This window comes from Pempheris klunzingeri, chromosome 24 (assembly GCF_042242105.1).
Source record: "Pempheris klunzingeri isolate RE-2024b chromosome 24, fPemKlu1.hap1, whole genome shotgun sequence".
Lineage (NCBI taxonomy): Eukaryota > Metazoa > Chordata > Actinopteri > Acropomatiformes > Pempheridae > Pempheris > Pempheris klunzingeri.
Genome location: NC_092035.1, coordinates 7,427,046 through 7,449,349, shown reverse-complemented (window position 1 = coordinate 7,449,349; position 22,304 = coordinate 7,427,046). Strand labels below are relative to the sequence as shown.

The window sequence follows — 22,304 nt, the reverse complement described above, 5'->3', positions numbered from 1 at the left end:
TCAGCTCACAGAGCCACTGGCTGCAACACAGACAGACTGCAGTCCTGTCACAGTCCATTTCTGACTCTTCCACAACCCTCTTACCCCCAACTAACCCTCTAAAAGTTCCCATCCTATCAGCATGTGTTTATACCTATATTTTAGTGTGTCTCAGGCTCAACCTGGACACTGTGGCTGTCATCTACTATCTCTATTGGGCAATTAATAGCATTTGGACTTGGATGTCCTCAGTCGTTCTCTGTATATCTGTGCAGTGCTGTTGTCAGTCTGTCCCTCTGCTGTTTTCTGTATTGTGCCAAAAAACAAAAAAATGCCTTCCAGCTTTGACAGAAAGAGCAGGGTGATGATACATAAGGAATAAAACCTACAGATAATGAAGAAGTGCAGTTACCAAATGTCCCCTCTAGAATTAGGATCCCACACTAGAGAGGAGAGATGAAAGTGTGAGCTGAAAGTCTCAGGTTAACTTACAAAGAGTGAACTTGGTACCAAATGTTGACAATCCATGAAATGCTGTGATTAAAGCGACCAGTAGAATAGGATGTGTGTGATTGTACCAGCAGGTACAAGTGTTGGAACCCAAACTTGGGTGTGCATGTTGCTGAAATGAGTGCTGGACCCAGGCCTGGTTTAGGTTTCAGACTCTCTGCTCTGTAATATACTGTACTATATCCTGGTGTATGATTCTGTACGGCTCTCTCCTTACCATATGATATAATTAATATTGTATTAATGGCATTATCTTGGGATTTCCAGACTATTCCCCCACTCACAACATTATAATTGTCTGAACTTTGTTGTCATTTAGTACCTGTGATTTTGGCACAAGTAGCTGTGTTTGTTTTTAATGGTACGAGATACACAGCTGACACAACTCCACACAGTGAAGTCTGATCTTCTGGTATGAAAGATTTGATGAAGCATTCACTACATGAAACTGGCTTCATCCCAATGACTTTCTTGGTATTTTAGTGCAGCTGCAGCACAGCTAGTGTTGCACAGTGGAGTTTTAGTGATCCAGGTTGTGTTTGTGTGAGGAGACTTGAGGGAGGCTCATGGGCCCATTGCTATGACAGTAGTAATATGAGCGTCCCAGTCTTTGTGTTGGTAGTAATTTGTCGTCGCTCATTCTGGTTGGCACCTTTGCCCACGTGGCATCGTCACTGTGTGCATTCAAGGTAATTCACTTGCAAACCACATCTGAGTTTCTGCAGTTGTATTATTTAGTCCATCTAACCGGCACAGTAGACCTGTAGACTTAGTTATTTATGAATACATTTAATTCAAATTCATATTTTGCTTATGCTCTACCTTATTTAACCAAATCTTTGTTGCATCCATAGCATCCAGTGGACTTTATAGAAGGGGGAACTGTGCCATGATGAATTGTCTTTTTAAAGTAACAATGTATATTGTTCATTGACAAATAATTTTTTTATTGTTTTTACTCAAAGAACTTCATGGTTCGAGGTGGGAGTTGGTTCCAAGTTTGGTTCGCTGTAGGTGCAGACCACAGACTAAAGCAGGAGCAGGCCTGCTGGATGCTTGCTGCTAGCCATGAGCCTAGCCTCCTTTTTCTGTCTGCAGACTGGTGGAGCTCCTTATGTTCTTTTGAAAAGCTCTTTAAGTTTGCTTGTTTTCATTTGTTTTTTTTTTTCATTTTTGTATATAGTTTTCTCACAACCTCACCAAAACCAGCCTGAGCTGATTGCATGGTTGGATTCCAAATAAAACCAAGTCTCGCTCCAGCATTAGGCCACAGCAGGCAATACGTTTTTTTTATATATTCAGGTTCCCCCCACATATAGCACAGATTATCTCTTTAAACAAGTTATTGTACTGACACTGCTGGGACGTGAGCTTTATTTATGTCTTTTGTTGACTTATTTTGGTCAGAGTTGCGCCACTAAAGGAGTTTGTCCAAGTTCTCTGATAGTTTCTGACTGTTGGCCATGTCTGTATGCAGGTCCTCTGGTCTGTCAGTGGAGGATAATCCTCAATGAGCTGTGCAGTTACCAGTTATCAGAGTCAGTTCTTATACTCTGCCATAATCAATGATGGAAAACACATCACTAGGTTTAAGACTTTAGCTTGACTTGGGACTTTTCCAACATGTCAGCCTCTTCTTTTCATTCATTGTTTACTCATTTTCTGTCATGCAGTGATCACTTGTAGTTCCTGGCTAAGTGATATTTCTCCATTTATCCTCGTCTGTTGTCTGTGTTCCATCCTCAAGCTTTATTTTGGCTTTCAGTCAGTTCCCAAAGCCTTCATTTAAGAAACAAAAAGAAATCTCATTTTCTAACATCTGTCTCCACATTCATCCTATGTAAAGCACTCTGTATGTCAAATTAAAGTAATTATTTTAAGGTAAGCAGCTCAGTGTACCAATAATGTGTCATTGTTAACAGGTATAATATGTTCAGTATGACTTTGGCTGGACGTCACAGGAACTAAACAGAGTTACCTGTTTGACCTTTGTGACCCTGTCAGTTGTGTGTTTGTACAGACTCCAGGCCAAACTATACTATGGAATCAGTTGTCTTTTATTTTGTCAATGGCCAAAAGACTATCTGTAGGTGAATATTAGTGTTGTAGTGTGATTCTTAATAAGATGTGACTGAAAGGCACCAAAAGATCAGAGACTTAGTTTGACTGAAGCTGAAAGCAAAAAAATCTCTAATGTTTACCTGTTGTAACTCCCAGTCATGCCAATGCCATGGTTATTGACATGCTCGTGGTGTATATATGAGTGTGTGTAGGTGTGTGTTTGTGTATAAATGCTAACTCAGCTGGACCCAGCTCATTTAAATAGACAAGATATGTCTAACGGTTGGGCTTTAAGTATATAGTTAAAAAAATTAAAACTAGGGCTCCTGTCAGTTCAGCTGTGCGTGTGTGTGTGTGTGTGTGTGTGTGTGTGTGTGTGTGTGTGTGTGTGTCTGTTGTTGTCAAAACTCCAATTTTGGTGATTTTTATTCTTTGACATGAGGGAAAAAAAGATGTCTTTAAGGTGACAAAGGTGTACAGCCTCTCTCAAAACACATTCAGATCTCAGTGGAAAAAACCAACAAAGATGAGATGAAATCAAGGGAATGAAAAATTAACATCTGACAACGGCAGTGTGTGTGTGTGTGTGTGTGTGTGTGTGTGTGTGTGCGTGTGCGCGCGCGTGTGTGTGTGCATGCTCGTGCCTTATTCGTTTCCCCCAAGTGATCATGTGATTAGCCATTAAAGTGCCAGTGTGCCCATTCTGCCATAGATTAAAACGCTGTGGGGTGCGTTCAACAAAGCTTTGGTGTTTGTATGTTATTGTCCCAAACAGCATGACAACAGGCTGACGGCGTCTGGAATAGAAAACAAAGGGGGACAATGGGGCTCTCGTCCAAACTGGGCTTGTTGAACACAGCTCAGCTGTAATGGACGATCGCAGGCTTGAGAACCAGAACTACTGTAGAGGATTAAAGCTTCATTGAAATGGGACTACCAAGACTAATATTCTGAGATAAAAAAAAAATAAATCAAAATTCTGAATTGAAATACAAAAGATTCTGAAAAGTCAGTTTTTCCTCTTTAATCACTGATTTAGAAAAACAAACAAACACTATCTGTCTTGATCTCAGGATTCTCACATTCATGCATAAATCTCTCATCCTCCTTCAGCACGTTAGAATTCACTGATCTCCTGAAAAGAAAACCTCAACATTTCATTGCTTACGTTAAAGTTACATATGTTCTCAGTATCTACAGTATCCAGTCAACCAAATAACAAACTGTAATTCACAAATGTGTTCCACCACTTCATCATCCATCATTGTACAGCCAGGATCAGCTGTTCAATGTTGCACAACTTCAGTTTTTACTTCATTTTCAACCAAGCACAGTTCCTGCTCATTTCATCTCTGTAACTGTTTCTCCTCAACTCTGCCGATCGATTACAGTCCTGTCTAATCTATGGATCTTTGTACTGTAACTGTTGTCATGGTGACAGTGAACAATATTTCTCTGTGGGAGAAATGATTTGGTTTCCATGCTGATTTATTGATACTTAGTGATCTTATTTTCTTAAATCTGGATTCATCTTTACTTTTGATATGTTGTGGATCTTAGTCCTCTCTATGTATTATACAATGGTGATATCCTGTAATATTGATGTGTGCAAACAATAAATGGTGAATGAAAGCTCAGCTGTCTCACGTTGTTCATAACAGATGGCCTTTCTGCTGTCTGTGACACTGATCTGTGATCTGCAGAGCCTCAGAGGGAGCAGACTGGTGAGTCCAACACACCAACACTGTCGTCTCTTCGGGTTGATCCTAGTGAGGCTGCACTGAGAGCTGGTCGTATATTCAGATCTGTGCTGGGGAGTTTTAGAAACTGTACCTGATGTGTTGCACATTAACAGGGTGTTGTATAGCAGATGTAATAGTATAGAGACTTTTTATACTTGAGTAAAAGTAAAAAGTATAATATCTGTATAGTGCTTGAGTAAATGTACTTGGTAACGTTCTCAGGTTTGGACTCAGGCCTGGTGGTGGGGTTCACGCTGGGGGCCGCCAGCCTGACTTTGCCCTTTGAAGCTGGAGCAGAGAAGGAGTAAGTAGTTTTATTCTAAAATTAAAGTTTTAAAACCCTTAACAGTAATACGTTTTGTGACACTGTGAAACAAAAAAGCCAAAACATCAGTTGAGGGAACACAGAGCGAGTGGTGGAAGTGTTTAACGTTCTTCTTAAAATGGTTCTTATTAGGAGTTAGTGAAGAAGTGCTGTTGCTGCCACCTGGTGGTCACTGCCGCACACTGATGTGAGTCCTGTCCCCCGTGGGCTCTCTCCTCTCCGTCTTTGCATCTGTATCTCTCAACATGTTGGATGTTTGATCATGTAGGAAAGCACATGTCCTCATACTGCTCTGCTTCTTTCTTCATTGATGTGAATGAGTGTGTTTGAACTGAACTTCTTATTAGTGGTCTGCAGGCTGGAAAATCACTTCTAATATAGAAGAAAAAGAATGAATTAATGGTAAGTTTTCTCTTTAAGAATATTTAAGTGAACGCTACTCATTTGTGTATCCTCTCACGTCATTTTATCTGCTTTGATTCAGACTAAATGAAAGCTGACACACGTCATTAGTTTGACATGTTTTCATGGGGCGTGTGTCTGGGAGAGAGGCGTGCAGGTAATAAGTCCTCTCTGCTCAGTAATCCAGCCTTGACCCTACAACATTTCCTGTCCTACACTACCCTGGGGAGGCACCAGCCACAGACAAGAATCCATCAAGGACGTATCATATTCCAAATCTGCTGTAGAAAGAAAGTCAAGGCTTCACTCTCCACAGCAACGAGGCTCGTTCACACATATTGACCCCAGCCATCGCAGTAGTGGTATAAAAATGTTCTGATTTAATCAGTAATCCATGTACCCGCTGACCTGAGGGGCACCTGCTGCTTTCCCAGCCTCAGTGGGAGCTGCTGAGTTAGCAGGGCTTATTAGCTCTTCTCCATCCATGGTGCTGGAGCCAAAAAGCCTGAACTAAGAAAATGAATTTGTATTTATATTTTGAACAGTTTTTTTTGATCACTCATTGTTAGTTATATATGATTTTTTGATTATTAATCATCTGAAATATTATATTTAAAGAAATGTTACGTTGCTAGAATTATTCTTAAAGTAACTAGGGCTCCTCCTCCTGCATTATAATCAGGTGAGAGAAGACAGGATCTCTGTGGTTGAGTCCAGTCTCTACCTAACCTTCAGCAGCCCACATGGAAAAGTTGCCCCCACACATGGTTCAGACTAGTTCAATGAACCAGCTTCAGTTCAGCACGTGATATAATATCTAACACGTGCACAGTCAAAGTCTAAGGAGCTAATCAGTGTAATTTAATCATGGAAATGATCTGACCCAGACAAACTATAGGCTATGGACAGGTGGTGTGTGGCTGGTAAGAGCCGGTCGTGCTCATACAGGTGTGCAGCACAGACACCTGCTGGTTTGGATCATGCTGACACTGCTGAAGCTCCCTCCACGACCTCCTCCTTATGTGTAGCTTCACTTTCTCTGATTCTGTAAGAGCTCCTTCAAACAGCCCTCCCCAATCCTAACTGCAGAATCATTAGATTGACGCTGTGTTTGAATAATGGTCCGATGTCATGATGATCTCAGTCATATAAATGCTCAGCATAATAACTCAATCTTTTAGAAGTAAGAAATAACCAGAACAATAATTACACAATACAAATGTCCTTGACTTTGTCACGTGTGTATTTGTGAATCAGATTTATAGTGACATTAGTTTCCTGAGAAAATATAGAGACACAACAGACATGAGTCCTTGTAAGTACACAAACTAGCACAGAAATGAGCGGGCAGGGTGAATAGTGGAGCTATAGCAAGGCCACAATACATTTTTACTCTCAGCCTCTCTCTTTCATGGGTTCATCCATGGGAAAAAAGACTCCTGACACACTCTTTTCTAATCTAAATGTCAAGCACACACACACACACACACACACACACACACACACACACACACACACACACACACACACACACACACACACACACACACACACACACACACACACACACACACACACAATGCCGTGCTGGTGGGGGTTTTCAGCATTTACACCAGCTGTATCTGTCACCTGTTCACGGCCCTGCTTAACAGCAGTCAGCAACAGATGAGCTCATCATCAAACATCTCTTTTGTTCAGTGAACATCCTCTGTATCAGTTTGGCAGTTTGGGGGTATTATTTCTCTGTGGTTCTAAGTCAAAAACCAGCTTTTTGCTTTTAAGTCTTCAGTCAAATTGATTCTCACAGCAGAGGTCCACATTTAATAGTGAACTCTTATTTTTAAAATTCTGCTTCAGTTCAGCTCTCAGCTCCATCTTCACAGCTCTGTGAACACCAGCTGTCACAGACATTGTGTAGATACGTTTATACCTCCATTATGTAACACTTCATTTCTGTGCAGCCTGCACCTCATACTGCCGTGATGAAACTGTGATACAGTGATGGCTACCTCAGTCAGACCAGCTCAGCAGAGCACAGAACAGAGCCACCGGACCAAATCACAGTCATCTTTTTAAAGGACTACTGGTTCAAAATGACTGGTCGGCACAAAACGTTTTGGAGTTGGTTCAGTAGATTGCCTCAGATTGCAGAGGCAATGTGATCCTTTGAGGCAACTGCACATGATCACAGTGGATCCACTAAAAGTGCTTATTTTAGCCACTGACAGGCTCAGATTGTTATTCTAAGTGTGTGACAGCGTCAGGGAAAGGATCCCTGCAGAGAGAGACCTGGAGGATCCTTTTGATTTAACCACAAACAGCCGTTATATCGCTCTCTGCACACACACCAGACTACATTCACAAAAGCTGTAATTTTATCCAACAAACCCAGGAGCTGCTGCTGCCTACATCACTTAGTGTGCTTGTGTTGTTGTGTGCTGCAGAAATACTGAGTTGGATCTGAACTAACCCTTTAAAACACCAAAGTCACATGATCTACTGGACTAATTCCAGGGGTGGGTAGTAACGCATTACAAATATGTACTTTTCATGTTCCTTTTTCCAGACTCTACCTCTACTCTTTACCAGTATATGTTTGACATGTTTTTACATTCTGCTTCTGTTTTTACTTGAGTGTTGACTTTCAGCACTGTAACCACCACTGACCACTGACTGGGCTTAAAAATACCAGACTTATCCTTTAAAAAGATGGAAGTAATTTTATCTTGCAGCTCTGTTTGGCGGCCCGCTGAGCACTCTGCATGGAGGCTGCTGCTGCCTCAGTGCCCCTCTGATGGCACCGCCGCCATTTGGGGTTTTCTCACAGTTGGATATAAAGAATAAGTAGAACCGGTTAATTATTTCAGTGTAAAGAAGTTTAGTCTTTATGTCCCTTTTCTTGGTTTTTCTTTGTTAAAAAAACTCAGTGGGTGTTTTTCATTAAAAAACACCTTGTTTGCTGAAAGAGAAAAATATCTTGACTTCTATGAGAAATATATACTTGTTTGCTTCAGATTAATTTTCCTCTTGACATGTTTCCAGCAGTATGGGCCCTTTCCCACAGCAGGGAGCATTATCAGTGATGATGAAGGGGTATAAAAGGAGAGAGCAGGCAGAGGAGAGGCGCACAGCAACCTCTCAGGTTCAGAGGGTAAGTGTCTCTCACACTGTTGGCCATGACTTTACACATGAACCGCTGATTCAGACGGAGCTTAGTCTCATTTAGCTATTCATTTGATTTATTTCCCCTGCAGACGTCCCTATAAAAGGAGAAGATGAAGGTCTTTGCTTTGGCTCTCCTGCTCCTGGTGGCACTCACCTACGGTAAACTGATCTCATCTTAACTGTGCACTGGTGACATTTAGAATTGGTGAACAAAGTGTGAACTTGAGCATCTGATTTTGTTCTTGACATATTTGAGCTGTTCCACATTTTTGCAGTCCTCTCTGTCTGAAGCACTTTGTCTTCATGTATGGAAGGTGAGGCCCTGCAGTGTATCAGCTGTGTCCGTGAGGCTCCTGACAGTGGGGACTGTGTGGACACTGTGGACACCTGTCCTCCGGAGATGGATGCTTGTGCCAAAATCGCCTACCCCGCCCCTCATGGTGAGTACTATGTATAAACCACCAGTAGAAAGCGTTTTTACTGGCATTACATTCTAGTCATATTCTGTTATATTCATTTCACACACACAGCACAGGGTTTTCTGAGGTCTCTCCCCCAATGGAAGGTTTGTTTCCCTTAAAAGGTGAAACAGGATATAAAAACTGATTGTGTGAGCGTGAATGTGAAATAAACCCAAACTCTTCAACCTTGTATCATGAGGACAAAAGCCAAATGTTTGGCCTGTGTGTTCGAACAAACACAAAAAGCAAAGGGTAAAATGCAATTTGTCATTTATTTTTAATTTCCCACCACAGAGAACATTTTCCACAAGTCCTGCTTCAAAATGGCCGAGTGTCTGAAGCTGGGAATCACTCAGGGTCTGAAGGTCAGCTGCTGCACCTGGGACGGCTGCAACAAATAAGACTGTGATCCAGTGGGGGCACAATAAAATCTTCAGTCATACTAATCTTTGTTCAGCTGCCTTTTTACAAGCAAAATACAACAAAACGAAACCAACTTCCTACACAACACATATCGAAATGTTTGGGAGGTTTCTGGAGAGCAGAGGTCAAATAATACCACCAAATATCTCAGTTGTCATTATTCTTGTATGTTGACATCCTGCATTTATTCTTATATCCATCAACATACAATAAATCAGTGTTTATGACACAGCTGGAATGATTCCTGGAACAATGAGGCTTTGTGCAGCAGAACTGTATTCATTCTACATTTTGTTTTCCATTTTTGTTCTTTACAGTTGTATACTGTATACTGGGCACATATTGGTTTCATTGTACGATGCATTTACTTCCAGCCGTCCGTACATAATGAGATATGTATTTAGGGCTCATCATACAGTCATTAAGTTATTGTTAGTCTTTTTCAATCTTTTCATACCATATCTCAGTGGAGACCAGAGTTCTCTCAACAGTTTGACCATTTGATTTGTCTTGTTTTGTTTGTCCTATATATGAATTATTCCAAAGGTTTTTGTCAGGATTCTCTCTACTTTATTTGTTTGACCACTGATTACTTGGGATTGTGTTCGTTTCTGTGTGTTGACACCAAATGATGGAATTCATTCCAAAATGCAGAACGCAACATCCACCTTATGTGGCAAAAAATAATATGTATCATGCTTCTACCCATTCATACCACCATGTGTCTTCCTTTTTTTATTTTGTACTACTGTGGATGTGCAATCGTTCCTTTTCCCTGTTTAGTATCGGAGCCTTCTGTTTTAGCCTCACTCAGCAATGTCCCTTCCTACTTTCACATAATGGTATGATCCTACTCTGTTCTCGCATGTGATTGGCCGCATGGTGGGCCAATCATGGTGGGCCAATCACCATAAAGACAGAAGGTTCGGAGCTCCCCGACGCCAGTCGGCTTTTCTCCTGCAGCTACAAAGAATCAAACACTTTACTTGGGCTCATTTTTCTGCTTCATAAAGTGGAACGACTGGAGGAAACATCATGGAGACGCGGAGTTGGCTTTGGTTAATGAGGTCAGTCTGAGGCTGCGTGGCCACACACACAAATCACTGGTCACTTGTTAGCTAATTAGCTAATGCTAGCTAACATGCTACTGCAGCTTGATGGATAGATGCTAAATTATATATGCTAATAAGGGCACAACAGTTTTACTCTGTGATTTTTGGGTATATTGGTGGTTTCATTGTGGCTGATGGTTCTAATGTTCTCTGTGTTTGTCCTAGAACCCCAAAGGTTCCTCATCAGGCCTCATTGATCCTCGCAGCTGTTTCCTGTTAATCAGCTGCTGCAGCTTCAGAGGGAGAAAGAGGATGAAACAGGTGAGCATACAGACTCTGCAGCAGCAGCAGGAGGAGAGTTAAAGCTCAGACCTACTGTGACGACAGTTTAAAGTCCTGTTGGATTTAATGTTAAAGTTGTGAAAAATGTTGAAGTGTGTCTGCAGTGAGTTTGCTGCTAATGACTGGACTACAGGGTCAATAATCACTGACTAACATGTGGCTTGTTTCTAACTGATCTTCTTCAGGAGCAGAGACGTTGCTCCCTGTGGTGTCACCTGGAGCTCAGGTGTGTCCGCTCCACCCTTTTGAGGAAAAATCATCACTTGGTGCCATGAACGCATCACGGTGGGAGCATGTTGCAGTTAAGGGACAAAGTTTGTTTCCTGACCAACAAAGTGGAGTTTTGCTCTAATGAAACTTCAGACTCTCAAAGCTCAGGTAAGTATTAATATCAGTGGTGGTTTATTGTGGCTGAGATCAGGTGGTGAACCAGCAGCTTTGATGTGAGAAATCACAAACTTTGTCACATTTAGTCTGATGTTTGCAGGTCAATTTCATGTTGTGAAAATCTCTTCTCGTTGCAGGTGGCTCAGGAACCTGTGGGACACTAACAGCTTTTTTTTGTGGTAAAAATTCCTCAACTACTTGTTCCACTTTTCTAATATGATGATTTACAGGTAAACAGTTCTGTAATGTTAATGCCACTAAATGTTGGAGCACAATAAACATTGAAGATTTGTGAATTCTTGCAGTAGATGATTCTCGTTTGTAAAGGGAGAATCTAAAAGTATCCAGGTGTCTGCTGGGAAGAGATGAGGAGTCAGTAAATATCAACACAGGATGTTGTCACATCAAACTTTATTTAAAATGAAGAGAACAATTTCCAAATGAACAGATCACAAGTTTAATCTTCTGTCTGGTCACTCTTTGATAAAACTTGTGCTGTTTCCCCAGGATGCAGCAGGAGAACCTCAGTTTAGCACTGATTTCTACATAAAGACATAAAATGAAGTGCAAGTTGTGTTTTGTTACTTTTATGCTGCTGCTCTTTATGGAAAGAGTTCATAGACAAACTGATGTGAGGTAAAAGTAGAGCAGCAGCTCCTCTGACATGTTTGTATTGGTCTTAATCATTGTCTTCTTCTGTCTCACAGGATCTGCCTCCATGTTCCTGCTGGATGTCCAGTGAGCCAAGCAGCACCTTCACTTTTCTTAAATAAAAAGAGGTTTTGTCTACATATTGTTTCCTATGTCTTTGATATTGCATTGGCTTAACTGCTGTGAATCCACCTCTGGTCAGTATTTGTGTAGTGCCTTTTACATGACCTCCTCATTCACACTGACCCAATTTTGGAGCAGAATCCTGTGTTTTACTGGTCATGGATTCAGTTTAATGTGAAATTGATCATTTGTGAACCCCAAAAAACTCACTTTAGGACTGTAAGCAGGTAGAAAACATTTTCAGTGATTTTGCACTTGATTTAGAGGCAAAAAACACTTGCGCCGGGGAGATAGACCGCCCCCCCCAGTCTTGCCCTCGCAAGTCCCTTCTCGTACACGACAGGTGTGACCCACCTGCCTGGCTGCCTCTGTTTTTTGCAGTTTACTGCTTTTAAATGCGATCCCTTTTAATGAAGTTTTCCCATTCTCCTGTCCACCCCCCCCACCCCCTGTAAGTGTACGGGCACATGTGTCAGCCTGAATGTGTCTACTCTTCTGCATGAGACGTCTGTCAGTGACAGCTCTCGGTAGGAAGGAACAGTCACATATGGTTTGCATAAATGTCACCTTTAATACACATGACAAAACTAAATGCTCTTAAATCCTAATGGAAAACAGCAGCAACACCCCAACACACACACACACACACCAAAAACCCACTTACTTATGTGCACACACTGACACACACATGGGGAAGGTAGAAAACTGAAGCCTTGCCAAACCTCACTCCAACTTTTATTCCTCTAATAACCTAAAATGTGACTCTTATCCAAACCTAGTGGAAGCATAATAAGAAGCAGATCCATGCGGAGACGAGCAGTTAAAATCCAGAAGTTCAACGCAGTGATGAAGAGGAAAGAGGTTATTTGATCTTATCTAGAGAATGTGGAGGCAGACAGTGAAAGTAGGTCTTTGTGGTTATGAGAGCGCCACTTGAACCAGCAGACCAACCTGTGCTGTAAAAAAAACACTCCATCACTTTGGGATGCTGCGAATATCGTGGCCTCATCTCTGTTTTTAACTCTTAGATGTCGGAGTAGGCTTTATGATTTATTCTTCTTCTATTCGTGCTTCTTAGGTAGAGCGGGTTGTCCATTAATCGGAAAATCAACAGTTCAATTCCCGGCTGCTCTAAGTCAGCATGTGTCCTTTGGCGAGACACTGAACCCTGAGTTGCTCCTGAAGCATAGCTTCATTGTGTGAAAGATTAGTCTCCTCCAACTTAGATTCCTTCTGCATCAATGGGTAAATGATGTTAAAGTGCTTGTCAAAATGACTAAAAAGGCCTAATACAGACTATTTATACAACTTTGGATATATTTCATAAAAAAACAGTTGTATTTTAGAATAAGACTGCAGAGATGATATGAAAATGTGACATTTTGAGTTAGATATTGCCGAATTTAGTTTGTGCTTTACTGGTGGTAAAACAGATGCCACATCAGTTGTTTCACTCTTGGTGGGTGTGTGTGTGCTAGTTGAACTGTATGCTGAGTGTCTAATCAAGTGCATTTGTTAGCTTCGTTCCCTTTTTAATGTTTACTGTGTCAAATGTAGTTCACAAAGTTGAAACACCGACTTTGATCATGCCCCTCTGAGGGTTAATGCCAATTCCTAAGCTGATTGAAGCGTCGACGCCCAAACAATACCACATGTATAGGTAGACCACCCAAGATAAGATTGTCGGGATAACTACATTTATGTACTGCTCTGCTCTGATGTTTTCCCTTTAGGTGAATGCATTGAGAAGATGTGGTCAGCACACAACAAACACAATATAAAAGGTATGTTCATCTGTTATTGGCAATGTTCTAGTGGCGTAACGTGTCTTGTGGTGGCCATGTTTGAAGGGTTGGGCTTCATTTGCATGCATGTTGAGACTGAAGTAACAAAAGTGTGTGTGTGTGTGTGTGTGTGTGTTCACATAGTGGAAAGGGATTTCGACTTCAGCGTCCTCAGCCAGCGCCCCCCAACTCTTTTGCCCTCTCCCACACATTTGGGCACTCTGGGCAGCCCTGGAGCTGTGCCCATCAAGAGTGGTCTTGGAGACGCTCAGACCTCCACCCAGCCTCACTGTCTGCCACACCCCGCCAACCAGCACCACCCCAGTCCTCCTCTGCGTCCCCAGGCTCCCTCTCTCCTGGGCCACAATGGGCTTTTGTCCCCCCAGCTCTCCCCCCAGCTCATGCGTCAGCAGCTCGCCATGGCCCACCTCATCAACCAGCAGCTAGCCGTCAGCCGCCTACTTGCCCACCAGCATCCACAGGGAGTCGGCCAGCAGTTCCTCAATCACCCGCCAATCTCACGGACCTGCAAGGGCTCTGGGGCTAGTAATGAGCCCAGCCTCAACTCAGGCGCTGAAGTCTCTTTCGAAATTTACCAGCAAGTCAGGAACGAGCTGAAGAGGGCCAGCGTTTCCCAGGCCGTGTTCGCCCGTGTGGCTTTTAATCGCACACAGGTAAACTGAAATAAAAGGATCTCACTGTTGACCAGATGATGCAACAACATGTGCAACAACTGTGAGTGACTCTGTATGTGTGTGGTTGAAGGGGTTGCTGTCGGAGATCCTTCGCAAGGAGGAGGACCCTCGCTCGGCCTCGCAGTCGCTGCTCGTCAACCTGAAGGCCATGCAGAACTTCCTCAACGTGCCAGAGGGAGAGCGAGACCGCATCTACCAGGAGGAGAGAGAGAGGAGCACCAACACCAACCACAGCCACACCATAAACCACATCCCTAACCCCAACACACACAGACAGACACAGGTACTTAAAGTTCTGTCTGAGCTGTGTAGTTTATTTTTCACTTTGTTCGTCACATTTTGAGTGCTCTCACTTTCAGTTTTGCAATAATGTTGCAGTAAATAATTAATAGGTAATGCCACAAAGGATATGAATAGTCCACTTGTGATGAATAAATGGTAAAATGTGTAATAAATTATCCGACTTTTCAATTTAATCGTAGTTTCTCTGTCCTGCTTTGTGCAGATTAAGTGCAGCGCAGTGCCTGGCGCAGAGCTGCCACTGAAGCTGGACTCGCTGGTCAACATCACATCAGGCATCTATGATGAGATCCAACAGGAGATGAAGAGGGCCAAGGTTTCCCAGGCTCTGTTCGCCAAGGTGGCTGCCAATAAAAGTCAGGTCAGTCCCAGTGAGACAGCTGACTTGAACATTAGCGAAGGTGCACGTCTCGATGTAATTCTAGCATCCTAACATGAAAAATGCTATTTAAAAATGGGTCTACACACATGTGCTTCCTGTGATACGTTGCTGCACACAGTTCCAAGAGGAGTTGATGATGTTTGAAGGAGTTGATGAGGGTGTGTGGGGTATCTGATTGCCTGCTGGATGTGGCATACCATCTTGTCTTCATCCTCAGATAAACAATGTGGGTGATTGAAGGTGAGATCAAAGCAGAGTCTAAAGAGAGAGGAGAGGAATGCAATGGTTTCAGAACTAGTTTAAAAGCCTTTTCTAATTTTCTGTCTCAGAGAGAGGCTTTGAGAGACTAACGTACATAAGACACCGTGAGAGCTGCTAAAATGTTTGAAATGGTAAAGCAGCAAAATGAGATGATGGGGGGGGGGCACTGTGTGGAGAAGGAGGATGCAAGACGGAGGAAAAAAAAGGATAAGATGACGGGGGGATGATCACATTATTACCATTAATTTCCAGGCTGAAGGCTGTGCATAAATAACAGCTGGTGGCAGATCCTGGGTCAGCCTAGCAGAGATAATCCAATCTTCACTCTCTTTCTCACACACACACACACACACACACACACACACGCACGCATGCAGACATTCACTGCTCCCATTAGACCTTTTTCCTTCTGCCTTTTTGTTCCCTCTCTAGTCTCAGGGAACAACAATCTAACACAATAAACAGCATGCTTTATTTATTTTACAATATATGGTATACCTATATTCATTCTTTCTAAAACTTTTTCTAATCATCTATCACTCATTTGTCATTTGACTAACAAGTACAGCCATTAAGTCATCTAAAAACACACACGGGGAAGGTAGAAATCTGATTTCTCTTCCTCTGTCTCCCCTGCAGGGCTGGCTCTGCGAGTTGCTCTGGTGGAAAGAGAGCCCAAGCCCCGAGAACCGCACACTGTGGGAGAACCTGTGCACCATCAGGAGGTTCCTGGCGCTATCTCAGGCCGACAGAGACCAGGTGTACGAGAAGGAGTCGAGGCAGCAGCACAGCGAAAGGCTTCACACCGTCCTGCACATCCCGGACCAACAGGTACAAACAGGCTTGCCAGCGCATTACAGTGGTAAATCGTTCGGATCGTTATCTTAAATTGCTATTTCATTAAAACTGCTGAATGGTCAAATCTGACCACTCCAACCACAGCACAGCCATGAGCAAGCAAAAGGCACAAATCAAAGGCTTTTTACGAGCGAGAAAATGTGAGAACCAGCGTGTCATTTCTTGGTATTGTTCAGAAAAGTTCCTTCTGTCTCCCTCCGTCTGTGTGTTTCCACCACCTGCTCCTCTCAGCAGCCCTCCTCTTTGTCATATTTGTGTCCCATAAGTCATTGAAAATAGAAGTGGTAAATGACCAGCCCACACATTTCCTGCTAAACACTCCTCCATCACACCCTCTCCTCAAAACCAAACTGCTCTCCAGTCTGGGCCTAACCTCAATATTATTCAGAACATACCCTGCAATTATTGAAGCAGAGAAAAAGGAATTGCCATTATCTTTATTTAGGTCCTTTAATTTTGATGGACCACAGATTTATGGTGTTGGATTCCTGTGTTTGGGTGTGCTGACCCCACCCTGTCAATAAGCCCTAGTAGTGGTTGTTTGCGTGATGAGTCTGTGAGTTCAGCTTGCACTACATTTCCCTTAATGACTCTGCAGAGTGGCACAGAGCTCAGTAGTTCACTTATCACTGTGGTGACGAGGAGTTGAAGCTCTGTATTATATATTGCACGTCATGGTGCATGTTCACAGAGACTGTGATGCATAAACTGTGGCATCTCTACATCCACTTATCAAAAAATATGTGACAATCATCAAGGAGACAGCTTCCAACAACCCTGACAGTGCATCTTATTGTGAAAAGCTGCTTTATAAATGTTAAGTTTTATTTTCTTCACCTAACAGACACTCCACAGACAGCCCCCGCCACCTCTGTCAGCTCCATCTCCTATTCATGAAGACCCCCAGCCCGTGCCGTTGCTGGTCCTACACGGCTCAGGAGATGAGCCCCAGCATGGCTTGAACCCCGGCCTTGGAGGACCAAAGAAGGCCCGCTCACGGACAAAGATTTCCCTCGAGGCCCTGGGAATCCTGCAGAGCTTCATCGGCGACGTGGGGCTCTACCCTGACCAGGAGGCCATCCACACCCTGTCAGCCCAGCTGGATCTACCCAAGCACACCATCGTTAAGTTCTTCCAGAACCAGCGCTACAATGTCAAGCACCACTGCCAGGTCAGAGAGCAGGTCATCCCCGGGGAGGACGACGGGGAGAGCTTGAGTCCCAGTGAGGGAGGCATCTGCACGACGGGGAGTCGAGGGGAAGAAAGCCAAGGGGAGGAAGGTCTTTGTACGTCCGAGGACTTGAGTGAGGATGGAGGAGGATCAGTGGAGGCATTCAGAACAGAGGGAGGAGATGGAAGAGAAGAAAAAGATGTGGAGATGGAGAAGGAAGACGGGCATGATGGGAAAGCCTCGGGGCCGGCAACTTCCTCCTTGTCCCCCTACAGCAGCCTGGACAGCCCCCACTCTGCAGAGCAACAGAGATAACAGGAGATGGAAAGAACTGAGAAACTGTGAAGCCCCACACACACTTACCCGAGCTCCTGATCGGAGCGAGGCATTATAGGAGGAAATGTGGAATGATATTTAAGCAAGGTTTGACTTAAAAGGGATCAGATGGTGCTACCACTACCTTCAGATACAATCAGTGTTTTTAGTTTGATGCCGTAGATGATGATTTTTTAATACAACTTAAAGAAAGGAGAAGAAAGGGATGCATTTCAAATGGAATTAGATCATCACCACACACTTTATCACGTTATCAGTTTCGTGATGCCAACATCTCAAACACTTTTCCATCTGTAGGCCTCAGAGATGACCCTTAACTACCCCTGCAGCACAATTTTCTCATAGTTTTATCAGAGTACTACTAATGCAACAGCTCGACAGAGAAGCTCTGTATTTAGGTACAACTATGTTGAAGTGTTTTTGACGACTGGATGCTGATTACGCGAACGAACAGAGGAGTGGTCACTTTTTTTTCCTTCCTAAAAATGTTCCGCCACCTTTTAAGTTAAGGGGGTTTTATATTTATGTATGTTTTCTACATGTGTTATAGTGCAAATGTAATTGAATTTGACATGTTCTCAAAAAAAAAAGAAAAGCAATGACTTTGTGACCAGGAATACTGTGTGATAGATATTTGGCTTCAGTCTCCCACGTGACTGCTTTTGCTTTCATTTTTTTTGCCTCATGTAAAGAGATACAGCAAAAGTAAAGTTTACCTCTCAAGCAACTTGAATCCCACTGTGACTCACACAGAATTGCAGTTTGAGAATATGCCAAATGCCATGAACAAGAGGGCCACGCCCCACTGAAGCTTTTGATCTGCCCAAACCCCGGAGAAATTACTTTTCTGGTCAGATATTAGAAATAAATACAGACACATCGACAAACTGCAGCCGTAGAGGGACTTCTATCTGAGCAGAGGTGGCTCACATCGGTCTCTAATCTCTACTGACAGTCAGCAGTAATTCCTCATGAGGAGGGCATTTACCTGTGGGAAATAGGCATGCAGGGTAATAACACTAGACACCCCCCCCCATCCAAGCTCAAGCCCATATTTCTTTCTTTTTTAAGTTAATATGCTGTAGGAGGTGCCTGCATCAACTGAGCTCTGTTAATTAATATTTATTACTATCTTTATATTTGCAAAAACAAACATAGAATTATTGTATTATTCCTTTGTAATGACTACAAATGTCTTTTGTAAATGTAACTTCTGAAGAAAAATATGATCCTTTCTTTACTATTTCTAAACCAGACTGGTAGAGGAGTGATTGAGTACCGATCGATCAGTCTTCTCAGTGGACATTTATGGACATTATAATGTAAATGCTGACAATCTACCTGCAAAATGTCATCAAATGTGAGATGCTACCACTGTCACTTACACTGTTGGTGTAATTTGTGCCGCGAAGGATGAAAGCACATCGTTTGCATCTACTGTCTATTTCAGTTTGAACATATCTGTCTCACACGACTTTTCTATCCCCCTTTGATGTTTAACCATAGCTCTTTGATTCTGTTGTGGGCAGGACATGAAAATCTGATAAAACTTTTCCAAAGTATTGTCTGCATGGAAAGTTTCCCCTCTTTGCTTTCTGAAGACCTCTGTTGGCTGTTGTCAGTGTGCAATAGAATCAGACATTCATAGAACCAGGAGATTTCTTGTTTCCAGTGCCTCAAAAAGTTCTATGCGCCATGTAAATCCCCCAGCCAGGTAAAACAAGCTCATTTTGACTTCTAGCATGATATAATATCTTGCATTTTGAATTTATGCCGTCTAAATTCAGCAAATTTAAATTAAATTCATCTGCAGATGAAATTTTAATCATACTGCTCAAGAGTACGATATGTTACAAACATGCTGGTGTCATACAGTTGGTGGCTGACGCTAATTGAAAATGCACAGATATAGAAGAAAGGCAAAAAAAAAAAAAGCCTCCCTCAACTCTAACCTCAACCTTCATAAAAAGAGCAGCTGTCAAATGCAAATACCAAATGCACAGTCGTTACCAACCTAACCACAGACATACGAGCGTAAAAGCAGAGACTGTACAATGCAAAGTGTACAATGCAATTAGAAGGGTGGGGGGCACAGACTATTTAGAGTACTTTTTTTTAAATCTCATGCATAACACATTGTCACTCCTGAGCCCTATATGAGAAACACAGTCTGTCCAGTCGTCTCATGATGGAGGACAAAGCACCTGTTAATAAAGGAGCAGCTGAAGAAATCTGAAAAAGCTTATTTATTTTTCACTTGTTTAGTTTTCATTGTGCAGTCAGCTAGAGGGCTAACGTAGCTAGCTCATGTAGAAGTCAACACCAAGATTCAAGATTCAAAGTGTTTATTGTCATATGTACAGTACGGAAACATGTTTCCATGTACAATGAAATTCTTTTATTGCTGTCTGCAATGAATGCCGAACAATTCAAGTATAAATAGTAAAAAAAAAAAGGCAATTTAGAAGGCAGCATGTGAAAAGAAATATAATAGAATCTAAAACTGCAAAATGAATAGTGCAAAAAAAAGTGTGTAATTACACATGTGCAATTTAGGGATGTGTAACATCAGAAGTAGTCCGTGGTTGGTTCTAGACTCCTGTTATCTGTTTAGGAGTCTGATGGCAGTGGGAAAGAAAGAGTTCTTCAGTCTAGAGGATTTCACACTTCTGTACCTCCGGCCTGAGAGTAGAAGTGTGTAAAACCATGTCTGCTGGGGAAAATTCAAAAAAATGCATTTTTGTGTCATTCCACAAAAATGTGGTAAATGTAATAATGTATTCATGATGAAATGCACTGATTCATACCTGAGGAACCTCATCAAAATGTATTGCAAGTGATTCTAGTTCCAGAAGCTAAAGTACACTCAGTGTAGGAAGCATGATCCGTGGTGCATCACATGTGTATGATGAGTGTGAGTGCTCGTCTCTGTGTGTTGGCCCTGTGATTGGCTGGCGACCGGTCCAGGGTGCACCCCGGCTCCAACTCCCCTGTGACCCTGACGGCTAAGCGGTATAGATAATGCATGGATGGATGGATGATGGGTATCTGTGCAGATTTTCCATCTTTGCTCTGGGAATCATTAGAAACAGATGAATCTACGAGTCTTGCCAGGGCGCCTGATAAGAATCTGAAACAATTTAGCAGCTGTCACGCTAACAAACACGCCTCTCCCAGTCCACGTCAACCTTTCCTCTATTAAGTGTAAAGGAATACTTGCTGATTTGCATGTGTGTGTGTGTGTGTCAGGTGTGTAAGTAGCAGGCTTTACAGACCAGCCGAGGGACTACAATTAACTATAAGATAGTGAGTCTTAAAGGCTCAAGAGAGTTTAGCCACCCAAGCAAACCTTTATCTCAGGCTTCATTTGAATTCTGCCTCTTTCACTGGGATTAGAACATCATATCCCCTCTACCAGTGCTCTAACCTTTCCATTCACCATCTGAGCATTTAATCAGGGAGCTTCAGCAACACCGCTACAACTACAGCAAGCCAAATGGGACCGGAAACACACACATTTTTGTTAATTTAGTCCTATTTCACATTACGTTAGATGTGTTCCTGCCCAACCAGGATGACAAACAATTGACTGTTATAAAATGTCATGGAAAAGTAAGGGAATTTTTACACGAGGATGCCAGTGGGAACCATGACACGGTCTTTTCATCTGGAGAAGATGAATGTACACGACCCCCTGTGTCACTAAGTTAAAGTCCTTTTGATTGTGTTTTTTGAGTTTATTTCATCGTAGTTAACTCACATCTAATATTACAAATGCATCAGTGAATGTTGGTATGGTCCACTGGTTTTCTGCTAACACAGCTGGCCATTAAAGCTGTATGGCAGGCTGATGGGGCCATTAGAAGTGTGTGTGCGTGTGTGTGTATGTGTGTGTTGTAGGATAGGGACGCAGGTGCTCCGTGGGCTGATATTACCCAGGATGCTCAGGGTGGGGGGGCGTAGGGGTTATGGGGGGGGAAGGAGGCTCTCTGCGGAGCTTGCAAACACACCTGTGATCCCCTGCTAGCACGCTCGCACACACACCCGGCCCCCCAAGCTCCTGCGCTGCAGCACGTTAATACACACTCTGATAAACAGGCTAATACTCGCATCAGCAGCACTTCACACACCATTGAGCACAACACACGGAAATCAGTGAAGCCAACACGTGGCACTGTGTGTGATGTTGTGTGTGTGTGTGTGTGTATGCATTGCAATGTCTTGTGTGTGTTTATATATGTAGGTGTGTCAGAAAGGGCAAATCCAAGCAAGAATAATATGATTTTTTTTATTATTTTTGTAGTTTAGGCCAACATTTTGCTGCACAAGTTCATCTCTGATATCTGGGGATGCGACAGACTGCATCAACCTGGGTCCAGCAAGCAGCAATCCTAAGAATCCATTCACATTTAGCCACACCATGTGTCTCGGGCAGATCTGATCTCAGAACTAATATAAATGAATCATTCAAAACCGGTGATGAAAAAGTGTGAAGCTGCTGCAAAGCTGGTGCAGATGATCCCTAATCAGTTTGACCTTTGATTCATCTCTGTGTATGTAAGTCCTTAAATGTGACTTATCCATGTATTTGTCTTAGTTTATTGATTATCTATAATGTATGGACAGCATAGTTAACTGAACATATCAGCTACCAGTTTACCAAGTCATTCACCACCACCCTCTGCACTGCAATATGTGCATGTAGCCTGCGAAAACCGAGGCACAATGCAATCAGATGTCTGTTCCGGCTGAAAGAAACACATGCAACGCAACAACATTCATCGAAGAAGCAGATTGGGGTCAAATCCTCAACAATTCTACTACATGTAGTTTGACATTTGAGATTCTCAGTTTAAGTTTGTGCTTCCTTCAATGGAAGTCATCCAAACGGACA

The 22,304-nt window shown here is 42.7% G+C and overlaps 2 protein-coding genes and 2 long non-coding RNA genes across 4 annotated transcripts; all 4 read left to right on the top strand.

Annotated features, from left to right (window-relative positions):
• The first annotated feature begins 1,347 nt into the window (after window positions 1-1,347).
• Window positions 1,348-4,182, top strand: LOC139223617 (uncharacterized). Its single transcript, XR_011586016.1, has 2 exons — window positions 1,348-3,308; window positions 3,366-4,182. It is a non-coding gene; the product is annotated as an uncharacterized lncRNA (long non-coding RNA).
• A 4,050-nt stretch (window positions 4,183-8,232) lies between these two features.
• LOC139223884 (CD59B glycoprotein-like) lies at window positions 8,233-9,091 on the top strand. The gene is made up of 3 exons (XM_070855898.1): window positions 8,233-8,343; window positions 8,499-8,624; window positions 8,940-9,091. The coding sequence occupies exons 1-3, from the start codon at window positions 8,295-8,297 to the stop codon at window positions 9,044-9,046; spliced, it is 282 nt and encodes a 93-aa protein (XP_070711999.1). The 5' UTR covers window positions 8,233-8,294; the 3' UTR covers window positions 9,047-9,091.
• Window positions 9,092-10,014: 923 nt separating this feature from the next.
• LOC139223618 (uncharacterized) lies at window positions 10,015-11,640 on the top strand. The gene is made up of 5 exons (XR_011586017.1): window positions 10,015-10,135; window positions 10,346-10,441; window positions 10,648-10,840; window positions 10,987-11,028; window positions 11,557-11,640. It is a non-coding gene; the product is annotated as an uncharacterized lncRNA (long non-coding RNA).
• A 1,224-nt stretch (window positions 11,641-12,864) lies between these two features.
• LOC139223954 (DNA-binding protein SATB2-like) lies at window positions 12,865-17,389 on the top strand. The gene is made up of 7 exons (XM_070855954.1): window positions 12,865-12,868; window positions 13,357-13,407; window positions 13,552-14,081; window positions 14,173-14,385; window positions 14,608-14,763; window positions 15,685-15,876; window positions 16,748-17,389. Exons 1-7 carry the CDS (start codon window positions 12,865-12,867, stop codon window positions 17,387-17,389), a joined length of 1,788 nt encoding a protein of 595 aa, XP_070712055.1.
• Window positions 17,390-22,304: the final 4,915 nt, after the last annotated feature.

Coding starts and splice junctions, on each gene's coding strand:
- LOC139223884 (XM_070855898.1), top strand. CDS start 8,295: ATGAAGGTCTTTGCTTTGGCTCTCCTGCTCCTGGTGGCACTCACCTAC. Junction 8,344..8,498: donor CCTGGTGGCACTCACCTACG/GTAAACTGATCT, acceptor CATGTATGGAAG/GTGAGGCCCTGCAGTGTATC. Junction 8,625..8,939: donor CGCCTACCCCGCCCCTCATG/GTGAGTACTATG, acceptor TTCCCACCACAG/AGAACATTTTCCACAAGTCC.
- LOC139223954 (XM_070855954.1), top strand. Junction 14,386..14,607: donor ACACACACAGACAGACACAG/GTACTTAAAGTT, acceptor TGCTTTGTGCAG/ATTAAGTGCAGCGCAGTGCC. Junction 15,877..16,747: donor TGCACATCCCGGACCAACAG/GTACAAACAGGC, acceptor TTCACCTAACAG/ACACTCCACAGACAGCCCCC.